This window comes from Hippocampus comes, unplaced genomic scaffold (assembly GCF_001891065.2).
Source record: "Hippocampus comes isolate QL1 unplaced genomic scaffold, H_comes_QL1_v1.1 scaffold317, whole genome shotgun sequence".
In the NCBI taxonomy this organism is placed as follows: Eukaryota; Metazoa; Chordata; class Actinopteri; order Syngnathiformes; family Syngnathidae; genus Hippocampus; species Hippocampus comes.
This window is the reverse complement of record NW_017805531.1, coordinates 228,346-242,899: the sequence shown is the minus strand read 5'-3', so window position 1 is coordinate 242,899 and position 14,554 is coordinate 228,346. Positions and strand designations below refer to the sequence as shown.

The 14,554-nt window shown below is 44.2% G+C and overlaps 1 protein-coding gene across 1 annotated transcript in view; it reads right to left on the bottom strand.

Annotated features, from left to right (window-relative positions):
• Nucleotides 1–14,554, bottom strand: part of gpr158b (G protein-coupled receptor 158b) — a 30,987-nt gene that overhangs the window by 10,527 nt on the left and 5,906 nt on the right. The window contains exons 3-6 of the mRNA XM_019877850.1: nt 7,001–7,103; nt 5,097–5,308; nt 3,922–3,990; nt 466–575 (exon numbers count right to left, since the gene is read on the bottom strand). Coding sequence (XP_019733409.1) covers nt 466–575; nt 3,922–3,990; nt 5,097–5,308; nt 7,001–7,103 — 494 coding nt within the window. The remainder of the gene's footprint in view (nt 1–465; nt 576–3,921; nt 3,991–5,096; nt 5,309–7,000; nt 7,104–14,554) is intronic.

The following is a 14,554-nucleotide window of genomic DNA, read 5'->3' as shown; positions in this document are numbered from 1 at the left end:
CTGCATTGTGTAATGGTAATGCATCTATGTAAAGGGAATAAAAAAATAAAAATAAAACACTCCAGCCAAAATGAGGAGATGAGGAGCCATATGGCGGTCGAGATAAGATCATCAACTGCTGCAGATATACAAACAGTCAAAAGTCATAAGGAGCAGCTTGCAAGAGGGCTCCCCCAGGGCACACTTCGCAGCCAAACAGCCAGCTCGGAATGATGATCAAATCGGTACATTGACCGGGAGAACACTGTGACCGGGCTGACCTCTTGCTCCTGTCTCCGAAGCGCTCAAACAGAAACGAGCGTGCGTCTGAGAAGAGACTTCGTATTGCAACAGTCGACAAACATGATGTAAAAGAAAATGGTGAAAATTGAAATGTGCTCTTTTGATGCAGATGCGGCAAACGTTTGGGAGTCAAACAATATTTTCAATTCAAGTTACCGACGATCATCCATTCTAGCAGTTTACCTGTACAGCTTGAGGATGATGGTGCCATACACGATGGCGAAACCCAGCAGGCGAACCCATCTCAGGAGTATACATCGGAACACACTAGGGTGGAAGTATAGTATCATAACCTGCAGGGAGGTACAATCACAGCCCACACCATCAAAAAAAATCAAAAAATAAAATCATTAAACCAAAATAAAAACAGACAGTATCCCGTTACAAGAAGAAAAGCATCATGAATTTAAATCAGTCTTCTTTCACTGGCTACGGAACAGATGTACAACCACTAAAATACAATTACAATCACTTCAAAAACAAACAACAACAAAAACACGACAACAAAACAGAGGTGAGTCGTCCCCCACATTGGTTCTTGTGCTGCAACAGTGAGTCTACTTGTGAACGAAGTGACGCCAAGTGGAACCACGTCTGCGTCGGCTGAAATCCAAATCTCCAGTTGGAACCAGTTGTTGGCATGGTAACTCTGCCCCCTGCTTTTTTGATTGTCTAACCGGATGACAAAATGTATGTCTTTGTCCTTAAAATATCTGTCCTGTGAATGATCACCTCATGCATTCGTTTTGACAAGGATAAGAACGTAGACCGTGTTTCTCTCTCTCTCTGATATTGTTGATGTCACCTTGGTGTGAGACAAAGCAAGATTTCAGCAGCCCGGGGGCAGCGGCCATTGCATAAGGCAGATGACATCTGCATGTTTATGACCTCGCTTCAGGAGAAATAGTTAAGCACCGTTTGAGCAGCCCGCCGTCCTGGTTGTATTTTAACACACTCCTTGTGTGCACGTTGTTATTCACTTGTAACGCTCACAGTGCTAACCTTGTGCGGTGTTTCTTGTCCACTAAAGTGTTTCGATTTTTCCCACAACACTAGACAATAAGCTCCACCGCACCAGTTCATCCTTGACTTGTGTGTTTAATCCCCCGACGCGGATTGCGGGGGACATTGTTGAATGCACTCTCGGCAGTTAAAATGCAGAAGGCGATGAAGTACTCGGTGACGGACGATTCTCCCTGAGTTAAGCCCAGCCAAAAATGCTCCTCGTCTCGGAGGGGATTGATGAACATACCAATGACTTTGTGGTTTTTTTACCGCCCAAGCTGCAGCTTTGTCGGCGAGAAGATTCACGATGAATGCAAAACCTTCGTCCAGTGGTTCTTAACCTTGTTAGAGGTACCGAACCCAACCAGTTCACATGCACATTCACTGAACCCTTCATTCGTGAAAAATAAAAATGTGATTTTTTACAAATTCAAGACATTTATTAAAACCAGAAAAAAAGTAAATTACATTTCAAAACATAAGTATAGTTTTTTTAAATTTAATTGTATGGCAGAGGCTTCGTCGAACCCCTGAGACTGATTCACCGAACCCCGAGGGTTCGATTGAACCCAGGTTAAGAACCACTGCCTTAGTGCAATGGTAAATGAACCGTCCACATGTGTCGAATATTAGACCCACGCGTGATTTGCGTTTGATGATGGCGTGTCTGAAGATCATGCAACCGGGACCTGGCGCTAGCCTGATCTCATCGTGAGCTCAATTCATCAATTATTGGTCATAAAAACGGTCTCACTGCTTAGGATGATAGCACTGATCCTAAGCACAGAATATCGCAATCAATAATGTGAGGATATGCTACCGCGTATCTGCCTTTAGTCACTGCTGCAACCTCGCTGATTAACATGAACAGTGGGTCTGACCTCGGAGGCTCCGCCCATCAACCATTCACCCAGGAAACGAAAAAAACAAAACACACACAGGCACACAACCAGGAACAGAACAGACTCAGCCCCACGGGGAAAAAAAAGAAACAACCATCCAAAAAAGCCTTACTATGTTTTTATGGTTACTATTTCCTGCTCATCCTCTTTGCGGGTGCCTCATGTCAACCTGTATTTTGCATTTGCCTCCTGCACGGGCCCTTTCATCATCGCTCTGTCTTCATAGCAAGCCTCCACTCCGCCGCAGGCCCTTTTTTGCCACGTGACGGAGCCGCAACAATATTAAGTCACCTTTGCAGACAGCGGGCAAAATTAGACCACTCCCGACTATACTACTCTGAACACAAACCTGCGGAGAGTCGAGCAGACAAACAGTGTCACGCCCTTTGCGCAGTGCTACCGGCATCCACGAGTCACGGGGGACCGCACATTTTTATCCCACCCCGAGGGAGTGGTGGCCCTCTTCGGTTTGCATGCAACCAACCATGCTTCCTCCATCAATTAATAAACAGATGTACTGTATTTTTAAAACATGCGGTGGTGGAACTTGATGGACTGTTTAAAAATGCATTGAGCACCAGAACGGGGCAGCTGCGCCGCGCTTGGCTGAGGACGCTTGTGAAGACAGCAGAGAAGACACAAACTGTATTTTTGTGTGTGTAACTGTATGGGCGAAGAGGCAGACATCAAGGTGAGATGAAGAGGGAAATGCTTTAAAGGAGAACCTGGGGGAAGGTAGAGACATACTTAAAGGTAGCGAGATGATGCGAAGTGTTGAGAAAAAAAAAAAAGAGCACAGAGAAGACGAGGACCTCCTGGCTGTGCACCGAAGAGAGTGAAAGCCTATTTGGGGGAAGCTATTTTTGGTATCTTTCATGCAACCGAGGGAACCGAACGGAGGGATGCAAACTCCAATTCATCTTGACTACCCTGTCACGTGAAGGCGAACGTCTGCAGGAACAAAAATAACAGGTGCTTACTGTCTTTTGCAAGATAATGCCCCAGAAGCATTAAAAATAAGCACAGGTGTGCATCGTGCTGAACATTCTAAAGCTCTTTTTTCGTTTAGAGAATAAAAAATAAAAAAAGGAAAGCTTAAGCCAGCGTTTGAAACTTCAAGAAGTATTTGAAGGGAGAGAATCCCCAATTTCCCTCAGATCTCTCTGTCACGTGGAAATTCCATCCATCTGTTTCCAAGCTCAAGATGTGACCAACGGGCTTTACCTGATATGGTACTCATGGGCCTGTCTGCCTTAAAAGAATAAATCAAAATCCCAATTTCTTGATTTTATCGTCAACTACTTTACATGAGTTGAGCAACTCCAAAGGCGATCGATTCTATGCAGCGAGGCTAATGATCGTGTCTTAAACGTCTTCATAGTTTCATATTATTCTGCCGCTTGTTGAACGTCCTGTCAGTCACTTTGCCGCTGAAAAAGTTGACGAAGAAGCCCGCTCTCACGGGGGCTGATATAGCTTCATGCCAGAAGGCGTTCAATTCAACACGACTCTCTCATTTTGTTTGTTTATCAGCCAATCATATCAGCGACGGCAGTTCAGCGTTCTATCCAAGTGATTAAAGAGAACTTCATGAGAGTCACGTACAAGCTGGGCAGGGTAGAGATCACAGATGCACCTGGAGGGTTTTTTCAACGCAGTGATTCCGAGCTAATGCTTCTCTTGTATTGTGTAGCCTACTGACGGATGAGTAATGGAAATGAAATCTACTTACGGGGAAGTACAGCAGTAAAGCTCCAAACAACAGTGTTTCCAATAGAATGAATCCAGAAGTACGGATACTCTGCGGAGGACGAAAGAAAGAAAGAATTGGCTTGTCAGGAGCAATAATTGTAGGCATTTTAGTGAGGTGTAGATTGGTTAGCTAGATTAGCTAGATTACGGCTAGCTAAATTAGATGGCTATGTAGGTTGCTTGGTGGGCAAGTTGCTAGGGAGTAGGTGGATTTGGGTAGGTCGCTTGGAAGACTCGTCATAGGGTTGGAAAGTAGAGGTCAGTAGCCTGGTAGATGTAAGCTAGGTGGGTGAGTGGCTAGGTGTCAGTAATTTGGTAAGTACAGTATATGTGGGAAGGTGCAATTGTAGGTCGAAGTAAGTTGATAAATAGGTTGGCAGATAGAGGAAGGGAGGTACAGTATAGGTAAGATAGGCAGCGGAGGTGGACGTTCCGTCAATACTGACGGGAGGGCCGTCATTCCGTCACTGATGGTTGGCAGACATATCGTAGGCAAGTATGTATGTCAAGTGAAGTACATGTCGATGGATATTTGTCGTCATGGCCAGATGAAGTCATCTGAAGACTTGAAGATTTCCATCCGACTGCTTCACAAAAAGTTTCACCGCTCGGGGCTTCATGTGCACACAAACTCCCCGTTGGCCAAAGCCTTCAGTGACATTTGTTCGATGTGTGATTGCTTCTTTGCAGTCCGCGTGGGAATAATAACTGGAATTAAAACAGCATAATTAGATCTTGTGGGGTTCATTCATTTAATCTGCAGATGATTCATTTGCGGTGAATGCTATGGTACAAATGAAACAAATCCGGTGGGACGTGATGTGTTTATGTACATGATCTGTTTAGGAACGTTTTTTATTCAGAAAGATTTTTTTTTTTCTTCCTGTATTGTATTCCTATAAATGCATCACGCTTCGTTACGCGCTTCACACTTTGATCCATCACTCGGTATTTGTAGCTGGGCGGATAACGGTGCATACAGATGTATGTGGGTGCAAAGATAAAACATAAGAAAATTAGCTAGGGTTATATCAGTAGGCATATGTGGGGAGGGGTATTTGTGAATAGGTATGGCAGGTACGTGCTTGGCAGGTAGGCACATGAAGGTAGGTCATTTTACTAGACAGGTAGGCGCAGCATGATATCTCCGCTCACCTTACTTCTCCTGAAGTGGTAGACGGCCACCATGCTGGCCAAGTCCAGCAGCACGCACAGGCCTTGGAAGGAGGCCACGGCAAGCCGCAGCCCGCTGTCCTCCCGGGCCAGACAGGGTGTGTTGTCTCTGCAGTAGGGACAGCCCACCCGGCAAGGGAGGCACTTACTCGCCACATCAGAAACGTCGTCCCTGCGAGAGCCCTGCGCCTTACCTGAGAACAGAAAAGGGCTTAGTCAGACATTTCAATATTGATGAGGACGCGGAGGCGGGAAGGGCCTCCTGAGGATTTTTCCACATTGCTTTGATTCATTTTATTTCTTGGATTAGAGCAATTTGTGTTTGAGTTTTTTATTAGGAGTGACACCGCAATGAGTGGATTGGCTTTAATTGATTTGTTTCATGAGTAGCAATCACAAAGCCAATACATCAAAATGTCACAATAATTACCGCGACAAAAATAAAATCTTTCATGAGGGAATGATGAGAGAGAAGAGAATAAAGCATCGATACGCTACATTTTTAATCGCTCATGTCTGAATGGATTTATCAAGTCTGTTCTCCCTGATTGCTTTTCCAATGTATCTGAAAGTGTTGTGCGAGCTACTCGAGTTACTTCTAATGTCATTTGCTCTAATAATCTATCCAAAAAAAAAAAACAAACCAAACAAACAAAAAGACAGATTCCTTTGGCAACATGCCTGTTGAGGGCAGATTGGGAGTCTATTAGTTCTGATAGCAATCCTCCAATTTATTCACTGACCATCTGCAGCACCTCTGAAAAAGTGTGCTCGTTAAACGTACATTTCCATTGTGATTCTTACTGCTCGTATCATATGCAAATGCAGCAATCGGGTCATAAAATATGTCGGCGGATGAAGAAGGGATGGAAAATATCAACAGTCTCCGGTCCCAAATAATGCGGAATCCCTCCAATATTTTGTCACCTAAACCAGGTTGAGGGTTGTGCAATAAAGTCGACCGAACTAGTCACTAAAAATGGTCGACACAATTTTTTTTTCCCTGTGCGTTATTGTACGCCATCCACGCCGTCATTTGCTGGCCACATAAGACCATTTTCCTCTGTCTATATGGCCTTTTCACTGTCTTTTAGCATCCTCTTTTAGTGGAAATATTTTGCATGTTAGGGGCACATCTCATCAGGTTTCGCCACGGTGACATTCTAATGGAAGGTTTGAAGTTGTGAACTTTTGACCCTGCCGTTTTATGGACCTCTTGCCTATTATTTGGTGAATGGAATCTGCAATGTAAGCAGTACTGCATATTCAAATTATATGCATTGTCGTAGAAAGGATGTTCTTGTGCAGGGTTTCTGATTTGACATCACATGCTGCGCCTTGACCTCACCCCTGTGCCCTTTTTCCTCGTTGCTAGGGAACGATGCAAAATCGTTTTCCTGACCAATCTCATCTGTCTGAACCTCAGGTGTATACAAAAAAAAATACAGCAGGCAGTTTCCAGGACCTGTGAGCCAAAGTGCACCAATGTGATTCTTAATCGAGTGTCTCATCACAGATTGAGCCTGAGGGCCTCAGGCCTCATATCATGCGGCATTACAATAAAGGTGAAGCTTATCATATCATGGCCTCAGAGGCACAGTGTTGTCGGAGCCGGAGCCGAGAAGCCCCGCAGCCGCTTGATTATTTCGCTCATCGGATCCAAGCTTCCTGCCCTCGGACACTGCAGTGCTCTCAGTCAAATTTATCAGACTGAACGCACTCATTTGATTCCAGCCCACGATCGGGAGAGTTAATGATACATGTACTATTCATCCTTCTGCTAAACCTGTTCAACCCAAAAGAGTCGGATTTGAACAAAACGTTTTGATTTGACAAAGGAGGGGCAATATGTATTGTAAAACTCCCTAAAAGTATTTGTAACCTACTGTTCAAGTCACTGAGCGCCACACGGCTTGGATGGTAAAATCCTCTCTTGCATCGGCACTTGTATTTGTCCAACACAAATCCGTGGCCAGCGATGGGCACGCACTGCGGGAAGAGAAAACAAAGAAGAATGACACCTCAGTGCAGTTTCAACTTTAAACCACATATTTTTCATTCACTTAAGCAACTTTTTTTTTGGGGGGGTGGCTTCTTCAGTACACAACCAGGTGAACAACACGGAGGATTGTGTGAAATTAAGTGTCATCTACATACTTGTATCTGCGTGGCATAACCTGTGCTCATACTTTTTGCTTCTGCTCTTTCCCTCTCCTCTCCCCGTGTGAGTTGATCAGCGAACTTGCTCAAGTTGTGTTATTGAGTCTTCAATATTATCCACATGCTCCTCTGCAGAAGGCAGCAGGCCCAGCTATAAACACGCCTGGCGTCCGGGGAAATCACAGAGCTTTGCCAAGTAACAGGGACACTAATTCATATCCAAATTAAGAATTAAGGCTTGTTTGCGGAATTCGAGCTTCTGCATAATTTCCGCTCACTTTATAACTCGGCAAGTTAACACGCCATCTGGAGCTGAAACACTCGCATTGGTTTGAATACACATGTGCACGCGAGTTGCAAACATGCACTAAAATTAAAGCTGCAATAAATTTGGCATGAAACGCTCATAAATACTGCACAGCGTCTCTGCGGGGAGGGTGATGCGGGCGACTAAATTTACAACATGAAGCTTTGGCCACAAAACAGCTCAACATATCACTTGGTTGTGTGTGCAGATTTGTCCTCTGCTGATTATTGTATTTCTGGCCAATTTGAAATGGTGGAACGGTTAGCGTGTGCGGGTGCACACCACCTCTATTGCGATCCCAACAACGATTCGCACCAAAGGACAAACTGAATCGGCTGCAGTTGGCTCGCAACCCGTCCGGTGTGTACCATGCGCGCCTCTTGCCAAATGTCAGATATCCTCCAGCACACCCTCGAAATTAATCCAAATAAGCAGTATATACATGACGGGAAGGAGGTCAGATAGCTCAACAGCTATCCAAGTGGTATTCAGGATCATTTGATGCCAAGCAAGAGCCAATGAAAGAAACATATTCAAAGTCAACCAAATCTCAGTAAAAACATTTGGCCCAAGAAGCTCTTTTAGACACAGTCTGAGCAGGTGCAACTTTAGAACGACTTTCTGTCACCAAATTGTCATTCGGCCAGGCGCCTCTCCGACGGCACTCCCTATGTTGCATTGGCACGGCCAGCTTGGTGGGGACCGATCTGCCAAATTGGCACGAGTGCAACGCGCCGTGTGCTTGCACGAAAATCAGGATCTACCGCAGATGCGCTTGTCTCCAAAAATAGAGCTCAATTAATCATTTTTCTGCTTTCTGGAAGCATCCTGGCACCAGAATATGTAATTGTCTGTATATTATAATATGTATATATGTATATGAGATGATACACATTTGTACAGCTGGATAGCAAATCTGCCACAAAGTTCGGAGGTCGTAGGTTCAAATGCGGGAGAGTGCATGTATGGGTTTTCTCAAAAACAAAACACGCACGGAAGGTTAATTGAAAACTTTAATTGGTCCGTAGATGTGAATATGAATGGTTGTTTGTCTTTATGCGTCCTTGGCTACGCACCAATTTAGGTCGTTGCCTGCTTCCAATGCGGGAGAGTGCATGTATGGGTTTTCTCAAAAAACAAAACACGCACGGAAGGTTAATTGAAGACTTTAATTGGTCCGTAGATGTGAATATGAACGGTTGTTTGTCTTTATGCGTCCTTGGCTACGCATCAATTTAGGTCGTTGCCTGCCTCTCACCCAAACTCAGCTCCAGCATCCCCCCAAACCCTGGTGAGGATAACTGGTACAGGTCATGCATCGGTGGATGGAGGCACATATGAGCAGGACGCGAGGCAAAGGATGGAGCTTACTGGAGTCGACACACGAAGAGGAAGCAGACAATGAATTAAGATGCTCCCTATGGACGGATGTCTTCGTCAGCCATCAGCCTTTGCTCCTTTTTTGTGGGGTTTTGCTTTTTTCATGAATATTAACTTAGACCCCCCCAAAACAAAAAACAAAAACAAAAAAAACAAGGTGATTTAAAAACAGTACTGTACAGCAAAAGATACTTTTGGTTGACTGCTCAACTTTTGTTCCCATTAGGGATTTATTTTTGTCTGGACTTTTGTACTGCTACATTCTTGTTTGTTTACTGGACTTTTTTTTTTTTTTTTTGCCTCAAGTGAATTTAGTTTCTTGTAATATAAACTTTCCTGTATCGCTGCCTCGCCTGCTGCCTCTTCAAATTCTTATCCACCTTCCTCTGCCTCTGCAGCTGAACAGCACAACCAGATCAAGACCGAACACCGGCACGGCTCCAGGCACTGAAAGGATGTCTTTAAAGGGACGTGCCATGGAAAGTATGTATGGTGTATGTATGGTTAAGTTAGCTAGCAATGGCTTTACGCAAACGTGATTTCTTTGCAGTGTGGTCGTGTAGATGCTCTGAAGAGAGTCTCACAATCTCAAAAAGTCTCCAATAACACCACAAAAAAAAATGCACTAGATTTGGTCTTTTTTAAAATTTGTTGCTGGAGGTGTCCGTAAAGTTTAAGAAAACATAGCAAGTTGTAAATTGACAACATCATAGCCCTGGCGGGGTTGCATGCCTTTGCTCTGCCACGTAAGACAGAATCACCCACCCCAAAATGAATGATTTCAACAAGCTATTAAGCGTACTGTAATTCTTTATCCTTTATGTATGTTATGAAAGGGTTCTTGAGAATTGGGCTGGTGGCCTCCGGGTCCTCCACTTGGACTCGAGCGGCGCTCGCTCAACTATGATCCGAATGTGCTGCCGTCTCGAGCAGTTTCCGCATTTTGCCGCAGCGTTTATGGGCTGCGGGAGAACAGATTAGGGAGTGATTGGTGGCTCCCGATGGAAAATGAATCCTCCTTGACGATTGTCCCTCTCCGCTGTTACGTCTTCTCTCTCCTCGTCTCGTCTTCTGTACATCGTCGCCCTTGCATACTTCATGCGGCAACGCATGAGTCATCGGCATAATTAAAGATTAAGGAATGGATATGGACTTTGTACATCCTGCGAGCTTGGCAGTAATTCTTTGATCGGCGGTGCAGTACTTTCGCGGTTGGAATTTTGTTGTTTGTCACTGGAGTAAATGGAGTGCAGCATCGTAGGAAAGAACTAATTAGTTCTGAATTGTACACTTACACACACACACACACACACACACACACACACACACACACACACACACACACACACACACACACACACACACACACAAAAAAGAATTAGCCCAGTGGTCATCCACTTTGAGATTTAAAACTAAAATGTTGCTCAAGCATAAACCTTACATGGTGGTCTGTTGCATTTGCTAAGCAATGCAGACGATGCCCACAATTATGTCTTTCTCGAATATTTCAAGTGTTTTTAACTAATGGCGCTTTCAGCACAAGCACAGTTGGTGCGGCGCGCTCAGTGGGAGGTGTTGGAATTCACTCCTTAGATATTTTGGGGGGGGGCCAGGCTGGAGGACAAAGCGTCTTTTTGATGCAACATAAAAATGGCCGTCAGCCATGTCGCTCGAACAATTCCACTACACAATCAATATTTGAAAGGACTCTCCGAATTTGAATGGTTTAGTGGTGAAACAGGTCTGACTTGAACCCAAAAAAGTGCTTGAGGAAAAATGAGGTCACTGGGCGATGTACATACATTGGGGGATGGGGGGTCGACTCAATGTCAAGCCTTTTGGAGCGAACGACAATGGGATGATGGAAGTTTCTCAGCGGGACCCTTGTCTCGCTCATGAAATGAGAAGCAGTTGCCGTCACCATGGAAACCTCATGCAGTTGAAAACTACAGCGATTCAGTCCGATGCTTCTCTGATGTTTGTGGCAGTTCCTATCGCCTGAGTGATATTCTTCGTTTCTCACCACAAACGCACCAAGAGCAAACAACACCTTCTAAAAAACACATTATCATTTATTACAGCTCGAAAACCGATCACAAAATAAAGTGTAGATGACTGAGTCTTCTTAAATTCAACCAAAAGTTAATTTATCTGGTAACGTTTATGCTCAGATATAAAACTGGTGTAGCAGCAACAGATTATCGTCTTTGTCGAAACAGCACATCATTCATTACGACTATAAAATCTGAGCTAAACAAAAAATTTAAAAACTAGTGAAATGTGTTAATATGTTACTTTCCATCCAATTCATTTTGAAGCAATCAAATATTTCGACTGATCGTACGAACAAGAGTATCGGATCTTACAATACAAAATTGGAGTTTGGGTGACGCATTTTTCAAGCAGTGCGATTTTACAAGTAAATCTGTATATTCAATACAGCAATCAATTCCATACAGCTACAGAGTAAGTTCCAACAGGTTCACAGCTCTGTACTGAGATCTTATTAACCTTGAATCGAACTCTTGAAGAAAAAAAATGCCGTTTAAAGTACTCATAAATTATCTTCTTGATGATGAAAAAGATGCACGCACTTCCAACGCAGGCAGCCGGTGAGTCTACACTAAAGCCATTTTTTCACATGGTAAATATCATGAAGACATATCACGGTCTTCATCTGATGTCGTTTTTCCCTCTCTGTGTCGTTTGCCCCCACAGGGGTTTTTGAGCCATCTCGCTGCTATTGAGATATCGACTGACTATTTCAAGTCTGAATATTTCAACTTCAACAACAATTCTCTCGTCTTATTTTCGTCTTGTCTTATTGTTGTGTTTAGAGGACGACCACCTTCACCACTCCTCCATTTCTAACCACGATCCGCCGAGAGGGTCCAGGTTCTCGCAGCGGCGCGGAGAACGAGCCACATATGTACAGGTGATTAATTTTTCAGATGAACTCATGCCACTAAAAATACTGTACTTGCTGAGCTGTCGCCAGAATTAATTGCGTTGCTCTCTGCAACGGCATTGCAGGTCTTTGTTGGAAGGAGGTGTGCTGAGAATGAAAGAGGGTGTCAAGGAAACGGTTGATGAAAAACAATTGAATGAGCACTGATGTCAAAATTGAAATGGTGTACTCAATGATCCAAAAAAAAAAAAGTCATTAAAAAGGAAGTAACGCACTGACCAATGGAGCTATCAGTACCGCCGGGCTCCTCGTGTTTTTTTCCGAGGAGTTAATTGGCTTCAAGAAAATAGAGTCGGCGCATTCAAGAAGACCACATTTCAATGAGAGTGTGATAACAAGCGACGAAACAAGCGAGGGAAAATTGGTGCATAAATAGTCACGGAAACAGAAAGTGAGGCAGAGAGCTGGAAAAGGAGCCAGCGGGGGCTTTAGAATGGGTAACCCTCTTTGGCTGTCATGGCAGTTTACACTCATTATCAGAGCTCTTCTGGCGCAGCCCGTTATCTCCAACGACACATTTCCTCAAACACACGTGTGCATATGCAAACATACTCAGCCCCTTTTGAAGCTGACTACGCTGACACACGATGGAAAAGCCAGATTCACATCCTCACATGCGTCCCGTCCCAATTACCCGAACGAATCACGTCGAAGCGCTTGTATAATTACGCTAGGAATCATGTAAAAGACCACCCCTATGTCTGCTCATCCATAAATGCATGAGTGTGTGCTTAGATCACGGTGACGGATCCCACTTCCTACTCAGTCTTTGCGGGAACGTATAAGAGAAAACAGAACCAAGACGTGAAAAAGCCTAACAGAAAAAAAAAAAGCCAAGGCACCCATTTGACACGAGAATTTTTTCATGGCGCACCGCCAAACAAAAAATATGGAATAGTGAACAAATCATGATCATGTCTGAAATTACAGACAAATGTATTTAGTCCGTGCAAAATGTCATCCATGGTCACGTGACCAAAAGAACGAGATCGCGAAAAAGTGATCAGGCTTTTTTTTTCTTTTTTTTTCCCCAGCTTCAACCCCTGCGGCTCAAACAGTGATACAGCTTACGTGCGCACTTTCCTGCACACTTTTGAAGTATTTGGATCATACTTCATCATGCTGAAAAAAATGCAAGGAAATGCCTCCGACGCAGCTTTCAAGTTGAAGGTGATGGACCCGGCCAGTGAAAAAGGTCATTGAGCGGCTGCACATGAGCTTGACGCAAATGAGTGCTTGGGATGAAGTAGTGTAGAGAAGTAACTTTTAAAGCTTGTGTGTAAAAAAGAAAGGGAAAAAAAGGAAGAAAGTGCTGAATAACGGAGCCTTTTGAGAATGCTCCTTTGACATGCAATCGTGACATTGACCCGTTTCCAATTAACCCCGGAAGCTCGTTGGATCAAAGGGTTTTATAGGGCATCATGGTGCCTTTATGGCTTGTTATGTTGCCCTAACATTGGCAAGCAGAACAATTCCCACCGCTCTCACTTCAGTGAGACATAAAGTTTGAAGGATGAGGCGGAATCACGATGCCTCCGCTGCTGGCGCCGAACACATCCGAGAGGCGCTGATGCCGTTGAGCCGCACTGAAACGGCACGTCACAAATTGACCTTAAGTGAGAAGCGCACACTCTGCAGAGCACACGACGCTCCGTCGCATTAAGAAAGACTTCATTGTTATGACTTGGGCCTGGGAGACCGAACTTCAGGGTTTTTGGGGGGAGGAAATGAGCATTGAATTGACTTCCCGCAGGCCATTGCTGCAAACAATGTATTTTGTGAGAAAGATGGCTTTTTTTTTTTCGCTTGGCTCAGAAGCTATTTCAACGAACCAAAGTTTGCGGCGTGTGAAAAGTGTCATCACTTTCTTTCCAGACTTTAAACACCATCCACTTCAGCTGCGGCCCGCAGGCTCTTGAACTCGAAAGATCATTTCACCGCATCAAGGAGGAACAAGCGATGGGAACAGCGATGAAAAGCACGAGCACACAAAGTGAAAAGACAAGAGAGCAGAACCCACAAGCTAATCCTTTCGAAACAGCTTTTGCGAGCGGGAGCCGAAGTCTGAAACTGAACGGCTATAGGGGCTTTATGATGATGAGGATGAATTATTTTTAGTAGTTCGCCTTGGGTGGCCATTTCACAGAGTGTCTTTGCATTTATAGCTGGTGAAAGAAAAAAAAAAGAATCACGTCTTTGCAACGGGGAGGCTGATGTCTCATTTGTTCTCAATATAACCTTCCACTTGTACTTCCACTTTCCACTTTGCGTTCTGAACATGACAAACAGTTTGGTGAATTCCTTTCATGTATTAGAAAAGACATTCCAATTGCCTTCCTTGTTGAAGTTTGTTCCTCTTCGTACGAAACTGACAGATATTAGAACACGGTACGGTTCGCACCCTGTTGTCTGTAGATCAAAGCTAATGGGTGCATTAACGATGAAAAGATTATCCGATCCGCTATCAGACTCGAACCTCTTTTGGGCTGCCCTGAGATATGAGACTCCAGATGCGGTAGACACTTGCAATACATCTTGGTTAAGCCCCGGCTGAAAAAAAAATAGCTGCCTGTTTGGTAAAATTGATGAGTTTGTCAATACAAGTTTTCTCTGACAAAACATCTT